At 41.8% G+C, this 11,756-nt stretch overlaps 3 protein-coding genes across 4 annotated transcripts in view; 2 read left to right on the top strand and 1 right to left on the bottom strand.

Annotated features, from left to right (window-relative positions):
* The window catches only part of LOC134178392 (junctophilin-3-like), a 1,834-nt gene extending 112 nt beyond the window's left edge, over window positions 1-1,722 (top strand). Inside the window, exons 1-2 of the mRNA XM_062645270.1 lie at window positions 1-1,342; window positions 1,457-1,722. The exon at window positions 1-1,342 is cut by the window's left edge and continues 112 nt beyond it. Of these exons, the coding sequence (XP_062501254.1) occupies window positions 47-1,342; window positions 1,457-1,498 (1,338 nt within the window). The 5' untranslated portion in view covers window positions 1-46 and the 3' untranslated portion in view covers window positions 1,499-1,722. The remainder of the gene's footprint in view (window positions 1,343-1,456) is intronic.
* Window positions 1,723-2,034: 312 nt separating this feature from the next.
* LOC134178192 (PH domain leucine-rich repeat-containing protein phosphatase 2-like) lies at window positions 2,035-9,224 on the top strand. Of its 2 annotated transcripts, XM_062645009.1 has the most exons (17): window positions 2,035-2,567; window positions 3,258-3,571; window positions 3,796-4,115; window positions 4,275-4,448; window positions 4,535-4,791; window positions 4,853-4,913; window positions 4,972-5,067; window positions 5,135-5,293; window positions 5,742-5,879; window positions 5,950-6,009; window positions 6,225-6,387; window positions 6,444-6,485; window positions 6,560-6,648; window positions 6,864-7,023; window positions 7,243-7,430; window positions 7,490-7,727; window positions 8,103-9,224. In XM_062645009.1, the coding sequence occupies exons 1-17, from the start codon at window positions 2,087-2,089 to the stop codon at window positions 9,216-9,218; spliced, it is 4,056 nt and encodes a 1,351-aa protein (XP_062500993.1). In that variant the 5' UTR covers window positions 2,035-2,086; the 3' UTR covers window positions 9,219-9,224. The 2 variants fall into 2 exon arrangements, with proteins under 2 accessions (XP_062500993.1, XP_062500992.1); XM_062645008.1 differs by having other exon boundaries at window positions 7,490-9,224.
* LOC134178193 (RNA-binding protein NOB1-like) lies at window positions 9,224-11,729 on the bottom strand. The gene is made up of 6 exons (XM_062645010.1): window positions 11,524-11,729; window positions 11,316-11,455; window positions 10,448-10,957; window positions 10,289-10,386; window positions 10,086-10,227; window positions 9,224-9,626 (listed from the first exon to the last, which is right to left on the bottom strand). The coding sequence occupies exons 1-6, from the start codon at window positions 11,717-11,719 to the stop codon at window positions 9,363-9,365; spliced, it is 1,350 nt and encodes a 449-aa protein (XP_062500994.1). The 5' UTR covers window positions 11,720-11,729; the 3' UTR covers window positions 9,224-9,362.
* Between the last annotated feature and the right edge of the window lie 27 nt (window positions 11,730-11,756).

Below are 11,756 nucleotides of genomic sequence, written 5' to 3'. Positions count from 1 at the left end.
TCCTAATCACCGCAACTTTACTATTTCTAGTAACCCAAGGGTACCTATGGCCTCTGTTAACGCGACGTTTAATGAAATACGGTACAAGGACGGCACAGTCTACCGTGGGAAGGTAGAAAGCAACCTACCACACGGACACGGAGAGTTGGAGGGACTTCCCGGCGGATGTCGCTTCTCTGGCTTATTTGTTGAGGGTTCTGAACAGAGTGGTGTGTATGAGTGGCCTGGAGGGGAGACTTACTCTGGCAGATGGCGCAAAGGAAATCGACACGATGTTGGTGTAGAGAAGCGCAATGGTATCTTGTACTGTGGTGAGTGGGTGGATGACGTAAAGGGAAAGAGTGGAGTAATGATGACGGAAGCGGGTGCCAAGTATGAGGGAATGTGGAGCTGCGGGTTGCAGAGTGGGTTCGGTGTGGAGACGTATGCGGATGTGGGGAGATATGAGGGACAGTGGAGAGGAGGGAAGAGGGATGGATATGGAGTGAGAGTCAAGACTCAGGCTTCGGCGAGAATGTCTGCCATTTCGAATGCTCACAAGTCACATAGTCATCCCGAGTTCCTTTGTTTGGATAAGGGTCCTAGCTCGTTTGTGTTTGACGAAGCTGTGAGAGCTGTGGCACAAGGTGGTGCGTTGCATGATGACAGTGAGAACAGGGTCGACAAGTCAAGACGTAAATCTCTTGCTCGTTTTCGATCCATTTTTGTGCCTCCGGTGTGGCCAAGATCAAAGTCTCAAGACAGTGTACTTGCTGATTGTTTGGACGCTGCTGCGTTTTATAATGAAGTGTCCGGCGATCAAGCTACCGGTTGTTTTTCTTGGCTGGCCAGCAATAAAATCGCTTTGGAAAATATTCCGGATCCATCCGATTATCATTGTTATAAAGGCGAGTGGAACAATGACCAACGGTGTGGCTACGGTGTATGTGAACTTGTCGGCGGTTATGTCTATCGAGGATCGTGGGAGAGAAATACGATGCATGGATATGGCAGATTGGAGCACCATCAGAGGTCTCAGGAAGGACAGTGGGAAAACGGTCGGCTAGTACGGACATTGTCGTCGTCTCGACTCAAGCAGCTATTGTCTGCTCAGTTACAGTCAAATGTCTTCGAAGCCGTTCGATTGGCTAACCAAGCCGCTGCTACTGCAGATGACAAAGCCAAGTTTGCAGTTTCTAAGTCTTTGGTGGTGAGAGAGAAGGGCAAGCAAGCACAACTTGCAGCTGATGAAGCAAAGAAAGATGAGCAGATGGCAAAAGCTATTGTACACGCCTACACGATTGGAGATGGACGAGGTAGAGAGAAACGGCTGAGCTCAAACAAGAAGCATTTGACAAGACAGGTAGGAAATTATTTATTTATTATATTAGCAAGCGTATTAATTATTAGTTTTTAATGGTTACATCACAACTGTACCCGATTTCATTTGTTGTTGTTGTTGTTGTTTGTATTGCAGAAGGCTGTAGACATTACGGACACAGAGTCGAGTCAACAATAATAATATTGTGGCTTCGTCAGACTACCATATGCTATCTTGTTGTTGTAATGCTCGGCATTTTTATCTATCATTATGTAGTAAGCATTTTGTAATACACAAGGTTTATGTTCGCACAAAAGTCTGTGTTGATAAGTTAGATACATATTATTATATACATTGACCAGAAACATCTTTCATTGTTTCTTGTCGCTTATCTATCTATGTTTATAAGGGAAATGAGATGAAACCAGATACATTTTATATTCCATTTGTCTCAATGTTTATATCACTAATTAATTTTTTAAAATTTAACTTAAATGAATAAATGGTCATTATTTTTTACTTTAATGTCTTTAATTAATAAATTTAATGTTATATTTGATTGCTTAACAAGTAAAATAAATTTTAATTTTTACTAAAGTTTAATTAAAATTTTAATTAATTAACATCGAACGCGGTGCTTCAGTGTACTGAAGTCATGCACGTGCGTGGGTGTTTGCACGTGATGAGCAACTCCGATCACGTGAGCATTTGACAAAACACGCCCAAACCGTTGACCGTTTCACGCTCTCCACGAGCTTAACCAAGTCACCACACAACAACAACCCAATGAAACGATCGTTTCCAAACGTCTTGGGCCATCGCTCGCTCAGCTCTTCCCCGTGGTGGGCAACAGATCGAGATTTCCTGCACACTGAACACTTCAGCATCGACGCAGCAAACGACTTCGGATCTGCTACATACTTCGACACACTGCTGGACAACGACAACGACGCAGAAACAGACAACGATCAGTGGATACATTCGAGTCGAGACAACGGATTTGTGCGAGTTTACCGTCCGGACTTGCAGCAGTCGAGGCTGTTGCGCTGCAGTGTGCAGACTGCTGCTGAGCAGCTTGTTAGGAGGCTTGGAGTCGGACCTTTGTATGTGCAGTCTAATGCGTATATGACGCGCAAACTGGCGCCGTCCGAGTGTCCGCTCAAGCTGCAGAACGAGCATCTGCGCTTGTTGGGGTATGATGATGATGAAAGGATACAGGACGAGGGAAAGAGATCGGAGATTGGTCACTTCATACGATTTATTGTTGGTTCGTAGAGCTTGTTTACGACGACCGCTTGGTTGTTCGTTAATTGATGACCAATTAGAGATGTGTAGGAGTTTGTGGTTGTTCGTTCTCTTTGTTTTTTCTCTAACTTGTTTGCTCTTACTTTTTCTAACATATTTCTGTAATTTTAAATCAAATTGTCTTTGTAGACAGACAGACAGACAGACAGACATGCAGACATACATATATATACAGACAGACAGACAGACAGACAGACAGACGGACAGACAGACAGACAGACAGGCAGACATATTATACATACATAAATACATGATGATGGTATGTCCACTGTAATCAGTGACGACCCTTTCAAATGTCTTCGGCTACGCTGATGGGATATGACAGACATAAATACATGCATACCTACATACAGACAGGCAGACAGACAGACAGATAGACAGACAGACAGATAGACAGACAGACAGATAGACAGACAGACAGACAAACAGACCACAAAGCAGAGATCAAGACAGACATGCTGTGAAGCAGTCAGCCAGACAGCAAAGGTATAACTACGTGCTATTGAGTTGGTCTCACATGATGGTATTTACACATACGATCCTTGCCATCATTATCTATAGTTAATACTTAATACGTATACATTGCTGCATGCTGATATGTATGGTATGTAGAATTTTGAAGTGACTAATAGTTGTTATGTTGACTGTGCAGGCAAACTTCCATCATCTGAGGCGTTGGATCGAGTTGAATTATCGTCAGTCGTTTATGTGAAGGAGCTTGGTACATTTAGTCGTTGGAACCGACGTTTGTGCATTCTAATAGGAACAAGGTTGCTCATCTTCCCGTCAACTTCAGATAAAGGTCGACCTCATATCTTTCATCTCGCAAACGGTTCAGTGCAAGAACTGAGACACCGGAAGAGACAGCAATGTTTGCTGCTCACGTGTGCTGCACCAAGCAAGAAAATATTACTGTCATTGGGATCATGGCATGATTACACACGCTGGCTTAAACAATGCCAAAAAGTGAGTGTAATGTATGTGTACGTGTGTGTACGTTTGTGTACGTGTGTGTGTGTGTGTGTGTGTGTGTGTGTGTGTGTGTGTGTGTGTGTGTGTGTGTGTGTGTGTGTGTGTGTGTGTGTGTGTGTGTGTGTGGATTGAAGTCTACTCGTATTTGTATTGTAAACTGTACATGTACTCTGATCATGTTTTTAAAGTTTATTTTATTAATTAATTGTTGGTTGCAGGCTATTCAGCGTTTACCTAATGAGGCAGATCTCACGTGTTGCAGTCTTGAGTGCATTCCTGAGCATCTCTTTTCTATTTCTAATCTTAGCGTCCTCAACTTGTGTCGCAACTTTATGAAGGAAAGGCCTCTACTTGATGAGCAAAGAGTTGGCTACATCAATGATCTCAACCGCTTTTCTAACCTACGAACCTTGCAATTGGCTGACAACAATCTTGAAACTTTTCCTCTCACCATCTATTACATCGTGTCTCTTACAGACTTGAATGTTTCAAAGAATCGGCTGAAAGAATTACCAGCAGGAATTGGAGAACTCCAAAGGTATATGTATGCACATAGGATCACTTAGACTGAGACCTTATTGCAATTACATTCATTTATTTTGCATGACTTAGTTAATACTTTAAGCTACTGTAGATTGTGTCAGTGTGTCATTTGTACTATACACGCATGCTCTGATGTGCAATTAACTTTCTACAGATTGCAAACACTTCAGCTGCATACAAATATGATCAGCAATCTACCAGACGATATTGCTCAACTCAAACGTCTCACAACTCTTATGATTGCATTCAACAACTTTTCCGAACTCCCAGCAGTCGTCTTCCAATTGAAACATTTACAAATTCTCATTGCAACAGGAAACAACATTAGGTAATTGCTGTCGCTACATTAATTTACTTAGCAATGTAAATGTTTGGTGCTATAGGTCTATAGCTATACATGTATGCTGTGTTTAGTCAAATTTCTGATGATGTGAAGCTTCTTCGTTCTCTTCAACAACTGGATTTACGTTTGAATTATGTGACATCTCTACCAGTTGATAGTTTAATGCGTCTCAAATCACTCAGCTTGCTTGACATGCGAGACAACTGTTTAACATCGCTGGAATCATCGAAACTAAATACAATTCAACTGCTGCATGTTGGTAATAATCAACTGAGAGTTCTAGTGTTGAATGGAGGAGAAATGAAATATGTTGTTGCACCATCAAATCGTAAGCATTTCTTGTAATATCAATAAACATTGCATCACATTGTGTTGCTAATTGCCATTAGAACTCATATCATTTCAAATGCCAATGAACTGCTTTAATCTTGTGCAGTTGGTTGTCTCTCGGTAAGGCAAGAGATTTATACATCTGTTTAAAATATTGTTGATGATTTAATGTTAATAGAAATTCGTTGACAATGCTGCCAGAAGAATTGTGTGATTTACCTTGTCTGGAGCTTATTGATGCAAGCCACAATGAACTGGGTCATCTTCCAGTGAGGTATACAAGAATACTAATTAATATCTATCAGACTGATTGACATATCAAGCATGTTTGTGTGTGTCAGAATTTTTTGGAATATGACCAAGTTGCATACACTTTATGTTGATCACAATAAGCTCACGCAACTGTCAGACAGAATTGATAAGTGTCAGATTGAGGTGTTGAGCGTGCAATACAATCGGCTGACTTTGTTACCGCCGTCACTGCTTCTGCGATTTTACAAGTGAGCATCTCAAATACGCTATGTGTATTTGGTACTTATGTGTGGATGTGAACATGCACACACACACAAACACACACACACACACACACACACACACACACACACACACACACACACACATGCACACACACACACACGCACACTGGTTCAAACATGTTTCAATTAACTCTGATATTTATGTGACATAATATTAACTATAATTATTTTGTAACTAACAAATTCGCATTATACATTTTAAGTTAATTAATTTTCTAATTTTTAGTTTTAATTTGTTGGTTTTGATTCAGATTGGCTTTCACTGTTGTTTAAATATGAAACAAGAATGTAAATATTGGAACTGAATGAACAAAGTGTTTGTACAGACTACAAATTTTAAAACAAATTGATTATTTACTAATTAAATTTTACATTAATATGTGTTTATATTCTATGTGTGTGATTTGCTTAGACTACGTTATTTCAATGCCAGTACAAACTTGCTGATGTCTATCCCTGTTATGGGCGCAAGGGATGTCATCTACAATATTGAGGAACTCTATCTGTCATGTAACGGACTCAAAGACTCAGCGATGTTGAATGTAGTCAGGTCATATACAGTCATTTACGTAACTATAGAAATGCCATGCATTAACTTGTTGTGCATGTTGTGTTCTCAGATACAAGAAACTTCGCATTTTTCACATTGCATTCAATCGTATCAAGAACATTCAAGCGAAGTATGTTGTGTGTGTGTGTGTGTGTGTGTGTGTGTGTGTGTGTGTGTGTGTGTGTGTGTGTGTGTGTGTGGTGTGTGTGTGTGTGTGTGTGTGTGTGTGTGTGGTGTGTGTGTGTGTGTGTGTGTGTGTGTGTGTGTGTGTGTGTGTGTGTGTGTGTGTGTGTGTGTGTGTGTGTGTGTGTGTGTGTGTGTTGGCACTAAGTATGCGGTGTGCAGGACTATTTCTGGTTTCACTCAATTGGAAGAGTTGAATGTTGCTGGAAATCTTGTGAAGTCTCTCCCTGATTGTTTCAACATGCTGCCACGGTTACACACACTTGTTGCACACACCAATTTATTGACTTCTTTACCAGATTTTTCTCAAGCGAAGTCGCTGAAAGTAAGCATGGACACACACGATCGTGCAGCATAACTGATCTAGAATGGTTTGCTTAGTTTCTTGATGTTGGATGCAACAAGTTGTCTGCAGTTGAAAATGTGAGATGTTTGCAGCTTGATTATGTATATGGTCTTGTTATAATGTTATGGTTTCTGGCTTTGTGATATGATAGGCACCTGCAAGCATCAGTCATTGCCATTATGTTGACTTATCTGGCAATCACAATTTGGTGTTGGATCATAACCTGATATCAGCTCTAAAGTATGTCTTTTATTGAGCCTATCAGAAGTGTTGCATGTCTGAGTGTGTGCTCGTGTACAGTGAAATACTTGTAATAGTTTGTCCTAATTTTAGTTTTGACTTGTGTGTGTGTGTGTGTGTGTGTGTGTGTGTGTGTGTGTGTGTGTGTGTGTGTGTGTGTGTGTGTGTGTGTGTGTGTGTGTGTGTGTGTGTTGTATCGTACATATATTGCTTAGAAATGTGAAACAAGTTTTGCTGGAGGGTGTACCTATCGGCGATGAAACTGTTCACTTGCTATCAACACAAACTCACTACGGTGGCACACCGGTACACAGGAGATGGACGCATGGCTCAGCAGAGTATAGAGGAAACAGACCAAAGTTGGCTGGAGCTCAGGTTATAAAAATATCTAATCAAATTTTTGCTTGTTTTTGTCTGTCTGAGTCTGCTTTACTATCCATGTATCAATGATTGACTAAAACTTGACATTTCCAATGAGACCGTCAAAAGCAATTATTGTTATCAATAATTCAAATGTAAAAGCGTTCAAGCATTACAAATCGAACACTTACACTGTTACCCGTGCTGATTCGTTTCTTCATCCTTTTGTATTAGGTCAAAGTTGCCGATTTCGGTCATCTACATGATGGATTGTATGCTGTGTTTGATGGTGGCATGAGCCCCGAGTCATCGACCAGTCTTGCCAAAACATTCAGCTTGGTCTTGATTGAAGAGCTAAATCAGCAGAAGCAAGACAGTAATCCGGGTGACTACATGAAACAAACCTTCTTGTCAGCACACAAGTCAGATTGATAGCGTAATGCACAATTGTAAGATCATATTGAGATGTCGTGCATTACAGGCTGCTCCGTATGCACGGAAGGAGAACTGGAGCTGCAGCAGCTGCATGTCATATTCGCACTGTTGAGGTTGAGGGTAGTTCTTCTCGTGGGTATCTTCTCACTGTTGGTAATGTGGGGCATACGGAAGTCTTGCTGTGTCGTGAGGGTCAGGTACATGTTGTTACGACTAAGCACACTACATCCAGCAATGTCAGCGAACAAAAGAGGATTAGAGAAAGAGGCGGTTTCATCACAGAGGTAGTAGTAGGTCATAGTGTGTATCGGGTCTGGTGTACACTTGTTATTGCTGTTTGTGTATGGTCTGTCTGTCTGTCTGTCTGTCTGCCTCTTGTCTGTTTAGATGCTCATGCTGTTACTTGCCTATCTGTCATTCTTGTTTTCTGTCTGTCTCTTGATATGTCCATATGCCTGTCTGTGTATGTCCATATGTCTGTCTGTGTATGTCCATACGCCTGTCTGTGTATGTCCATATGTCTGTCTGTGTATGTCCATATGTCTGTCTGTCTATGTCCATATGTCTGTCTGTGTATGTCCATATGTCTGTCTCTCAGTCCATCAGTTTATCCCCAGTCTATGAGAGGACTGTTGTCATGTCGACTGCTTGTCCTTCAGGATAACAAAGTGAATGGATTGTCAGTTGCAACTCGGTTGTTGGGCTGCAATTACTTGAGCCCATGGGTCGTTCCATGTCCGTCTGTTGTAACAATTCCTTTAACACCACAAGATGAATTTCTCATCCTTGGTTGTGGAGGCCTATGGCGCTACGTTAGTTACAACCAAGCTGCTGCTGAGGTACGAAAACAGCTCGACCCTATCGTAGCTGCGAAACGCCTGCGTGACCTGGCACGCTCGTATGGCTCTTCTGCCAACATCAGTGTCATCATAGTTCGATTCAACCTTCAAGGGATTGCTCTAGCTTCAATTGAGCCTCAATATCGGGTCACTCTCTCTCCTCCTCGCAAACCTCGATATCGTTGGTCAATGATCGGTCTCAACAATCTCACATCTGGTGACAGCATTAGCGAATTGAACGATGTCAGTAGCCTTTCTCGTTTGCACTCTGCGAGTTATGAATGGACAGCAAGTCGTGGTAGCAGTGCTACTGAGTTAGGAGGCATACGTCATGCACGGACTCTTCCTAGAAGAGACAGCAGTCTGAGAAGAGAGCGACAAAATCAGTTTGTCCGACAGGCAGTGCTTGAAAAAGATAGCGAATCAGAAGAGAATGATGAAGCAAATGAGACACACGAGACACTGTTGACTACAGTGGCAACCGACACAGATAGAGACCCTTTTGGAGATGAAGGTGCTGTTGACCATGCAGACAACACTAACCGTTTTTCTCTAACATTTGTTCCAAACACAACGAATCCTTTCGCCAAGCGAACAAGCCTGACTTTCGACGCAAACAGTGAAGGATCCAAATTTCAGTTTACAACCTTTGATATGGATGACGAACGTAATCAAGGATGGACAACAACAGAGACGGAACTGACGAACACATTAGCAGAACTTAAAGAGCTACAAACCAACGCGATGCACGAAGACACGCGACCTAGATCCGCATCAGTCACCGTCATGCAGCATCAGCATCAGCAGCACAACCTTATGAAACCAGGTGAATTGTTGACAGTGAGTGAAACAAACTCTAGTGTCCACATTCCAGAACTGGATGAATTGGATAGGACACTATCAATGATAGGAAGAGAAGTTAGTGATGAAGACTAATACAATCGGATATGCTAAACTTTCAATTAAAAAATATATGTGTACAGTGTTGTACATGTTATGACCACTTTATTCGCATTTCTTCACTGATTTTATTATTAAATCAAAGTTTATCAACAGATAAATCGTCTGCTCACTGATTTTCTATTTCTTTCTCTTTCCTGATTTCTTTCTTACTTCATTTGGATTTTTCATGCGACCTCTTCCACCCTTTGCAAAATAAATTTGGGCTCCACGGCTGGTGACGTCGTGAGCAGCAAAGGGTGAAGATTGAGCTAGAAAGTCAGGATCTAGAGCATGTACTTTTGGCATCCTTCGAGTTCGAGGAGGCTTCCATGTTACAGCCTGGTCTTCTTTAAGAATATGGACATCAGAATTCCGACCTCCTTTAGGACGAGGTATCGAATACTGTGAGAAATCAGCATCAACAGTGACTTGGACAATAAAGACAAACCAGCGGAGAGAGACACAGACGGACGGATGGACGGACAGACAGACAGACAGATAATTATTCTCATACAGATTCTACTTGTACATATGCTAGGATTTTTAAATACACAGACAGACAGACAGACAGACAGACAGACAGACAGACAGACAGGGACATTCTAAGATCTTTACAGTTGACAGTTCATTTGCACGTAGTTAAATTATGGCGTCAGCCGTTTGGGTCAGACTAGAATGTAATAGTGTTGTTCTTTGAAAATATATGTATTGACAGAGACAGACAGACAGACAGACAGACAGACAGACAGATTGTTATATTCGAACTCTTACTCTACCAATAACAATCACAGACAGACAGACAGACAGACAAATCTCTGTTCCCAACATCAAGTGGTAAAGATAAACCTCCAATCAATGTACCTTAGTTCCTCTTGTACTTATTTGTTTCTTCGGAGCCATATGGTAACACGTCTTGCCAGATTCATCAACACTAACAGGAAGTCTCAACAGCGTATTATGTCCACATGAAGGACAGAACTGACGTGTTGTATCCTTCGTAATTCTGACACAAACAAACAGTCCGCATGAAAACAGACCAACAATACGCACCTGCATAGACTTACTTCATACACGAGAAGCAACGCAGCACGTAAGTCCTAATCTGTCTTATTATCTGGCCATCCACTGAAACAACAGGAATACCCAATTGTAGGAGCACATTCTAATGGATAAAATTGTGATTGATCTGACTTCATTTTGAATAACTACGCAATGTGACTCACTTGCATTGCAAAGTCAGTCGTCATGCATGCAACCTCGATCTCCTCGCGAACCCCAGATGTGTTGGACAAGCCGTGTTTTGTCTTTACTGTTTCGATATTGTGTGGAGTAATCCAACCACCATCTTCACCATCATCATCACCGTCATCACTGTTGTCATTATCTCCTCTTTCACACCCTTCTCTGTTTCCTTCTTCACTCGCTTTAACTGAAACGTCAGTCACTGATGTGGCAGTTTGTTGTGAACCAGCTAATACGTCTGATTTCTCTGCTACACTAGATGACTTCTCTGACATCAACTCAACGTTCTCTTCATCCGCATCAATACTTTGCAACTGTTTCTCTGCTTCGTTGTCTGAGTGTTCACCCATGCTGGTTTGTTCGTTGTTAGGTGATTCATCGTGTGTATGGTGTGTGCCCAGACGAGTGCTACTGCTTTCTTCTATTTTTGTGCCATAATAAAAGCCAGCTGTGCACGTAGATCCAACTTTACTAAACTGAGTAAACTCGGCCTACAAAAAAAGAGCCTAGAGATATGCATACATGTACCACACATTCAATGTTTCTGTCAGCTCGAAGCACAACAGTGGCACACAGACGACAGTACTGTACTGTAACTGCTATGTCTGCATTCACTGACGGTCTCAATGCATGCTGTCTGTTGAGCTGCTTGTCTACTAACTGTGAATTTATTCAAATTAAGTTGTATATCTGTCTGCTTGTCTGTCTATCTACATGCTTGTTTATCTGTCTGTCTGTCAGTCTGTCTGTCTGTCTGTCTCTGTCTGTCTGTCTGTCTCTGTCTGTCTGTCTGTCTCTGTCTGTCTGTCTGTCTGTCTGTCTCTGTCTGTTTCTGTCTGTCTGTCTCACCTGTGTGCATGGCTCTGTCCTGAGATGTGCTCCCTTGCTGCTACAACGTTCGATCACCAGTTGACGACAAAGAGCTAGAAGCATCACATCCACAGCAGACAAACTCGCATAATCTCCAGTCTTCCGAGCAAAGTCACTAACTACAACAAAACAATAAAGTAGCACTAGGGGCTCAAAACTCAAGCATTAAACGGCGCATTCATTTCACCAGAACGAATATTATCAGCATCTGGATATCGATATTTCAGTTCAAATGGCAGGACAGACAAACGTTGCCTCGTTTGTGCGTCTTTCACTTCTTCGATCACATCTCTGACAGTGAATATATCCTTTCCGACCGTCTCAAGAGAAGTGCATTTGATGAAGCCGCTGGAATCGACCACCAGCACTTCAGCCCGAGACATGCTGTTTGCATTAACGTGCGTTAGACGTTGATTTGCA

This window comes from Corticium candelabrum, chromosome 4 (genome assembly GCF_963422355.1).
Source record: "Corticium candelabrum chromosome 4, ooCorCand1.1, whole genome shotgun sequence".
Taxonomy (NCBI): domain Eukaryota; kingdom Metazoa; phylum Porifera; class Homoscleromorpha; order Homosclerophorida; family Plakinidae; genus Corticium; species Corticium candelabrum.
This window is presented reverse-complemented; position numbering and strand designations above follow the sequence as displayed.

Bases quoted from the DNA above. Each gene is read 5' to 3' on its own strand.
- LOC134178193 (XM_062645010.1), bottom strand. From the start codon at position 11,719: ATGTCTCGGGCTGAAGTGCTGGTGGTCGATTCCAGCGGCTTCATCAAA. The intron at 11,456-11,523 runs GTGAAATGAATG...GTTTTGTTGTAG, and splicing joins TGCTGATAATATTCGTTCTG to TTAGTGACTTTGCTCGGAAG. The intron at 10,387-10,447 runs GTGAGTCACATT...TTTATCCATTAG, and splicing joins CGACTGACTTTGCAATGCAA to AATGTGCTCCTACAATTGGG.
- LOC134178192 (XM_062645008.1), top strand. From the start codon at position 2,087: ATGAAACGATCGTTTCCAAACGTCTTGGGCCATCGCTCGCTCAGCTCT. The intron at 4,914-4,971 runs GTAAGGCAAGAG...TAATGTTAATAG, and splicing joins GTGCAGTTGGTTGTCTCTCG to AAATTCGTTGACAATGCTGC. The intron at 6,486-6,559 runs GTGAGATGTTTG...GTGATATGATAG, and splicing joins AGTTGTCTGCAGTTGAAAAT to GCACCTGCAAGCATCAGTCA.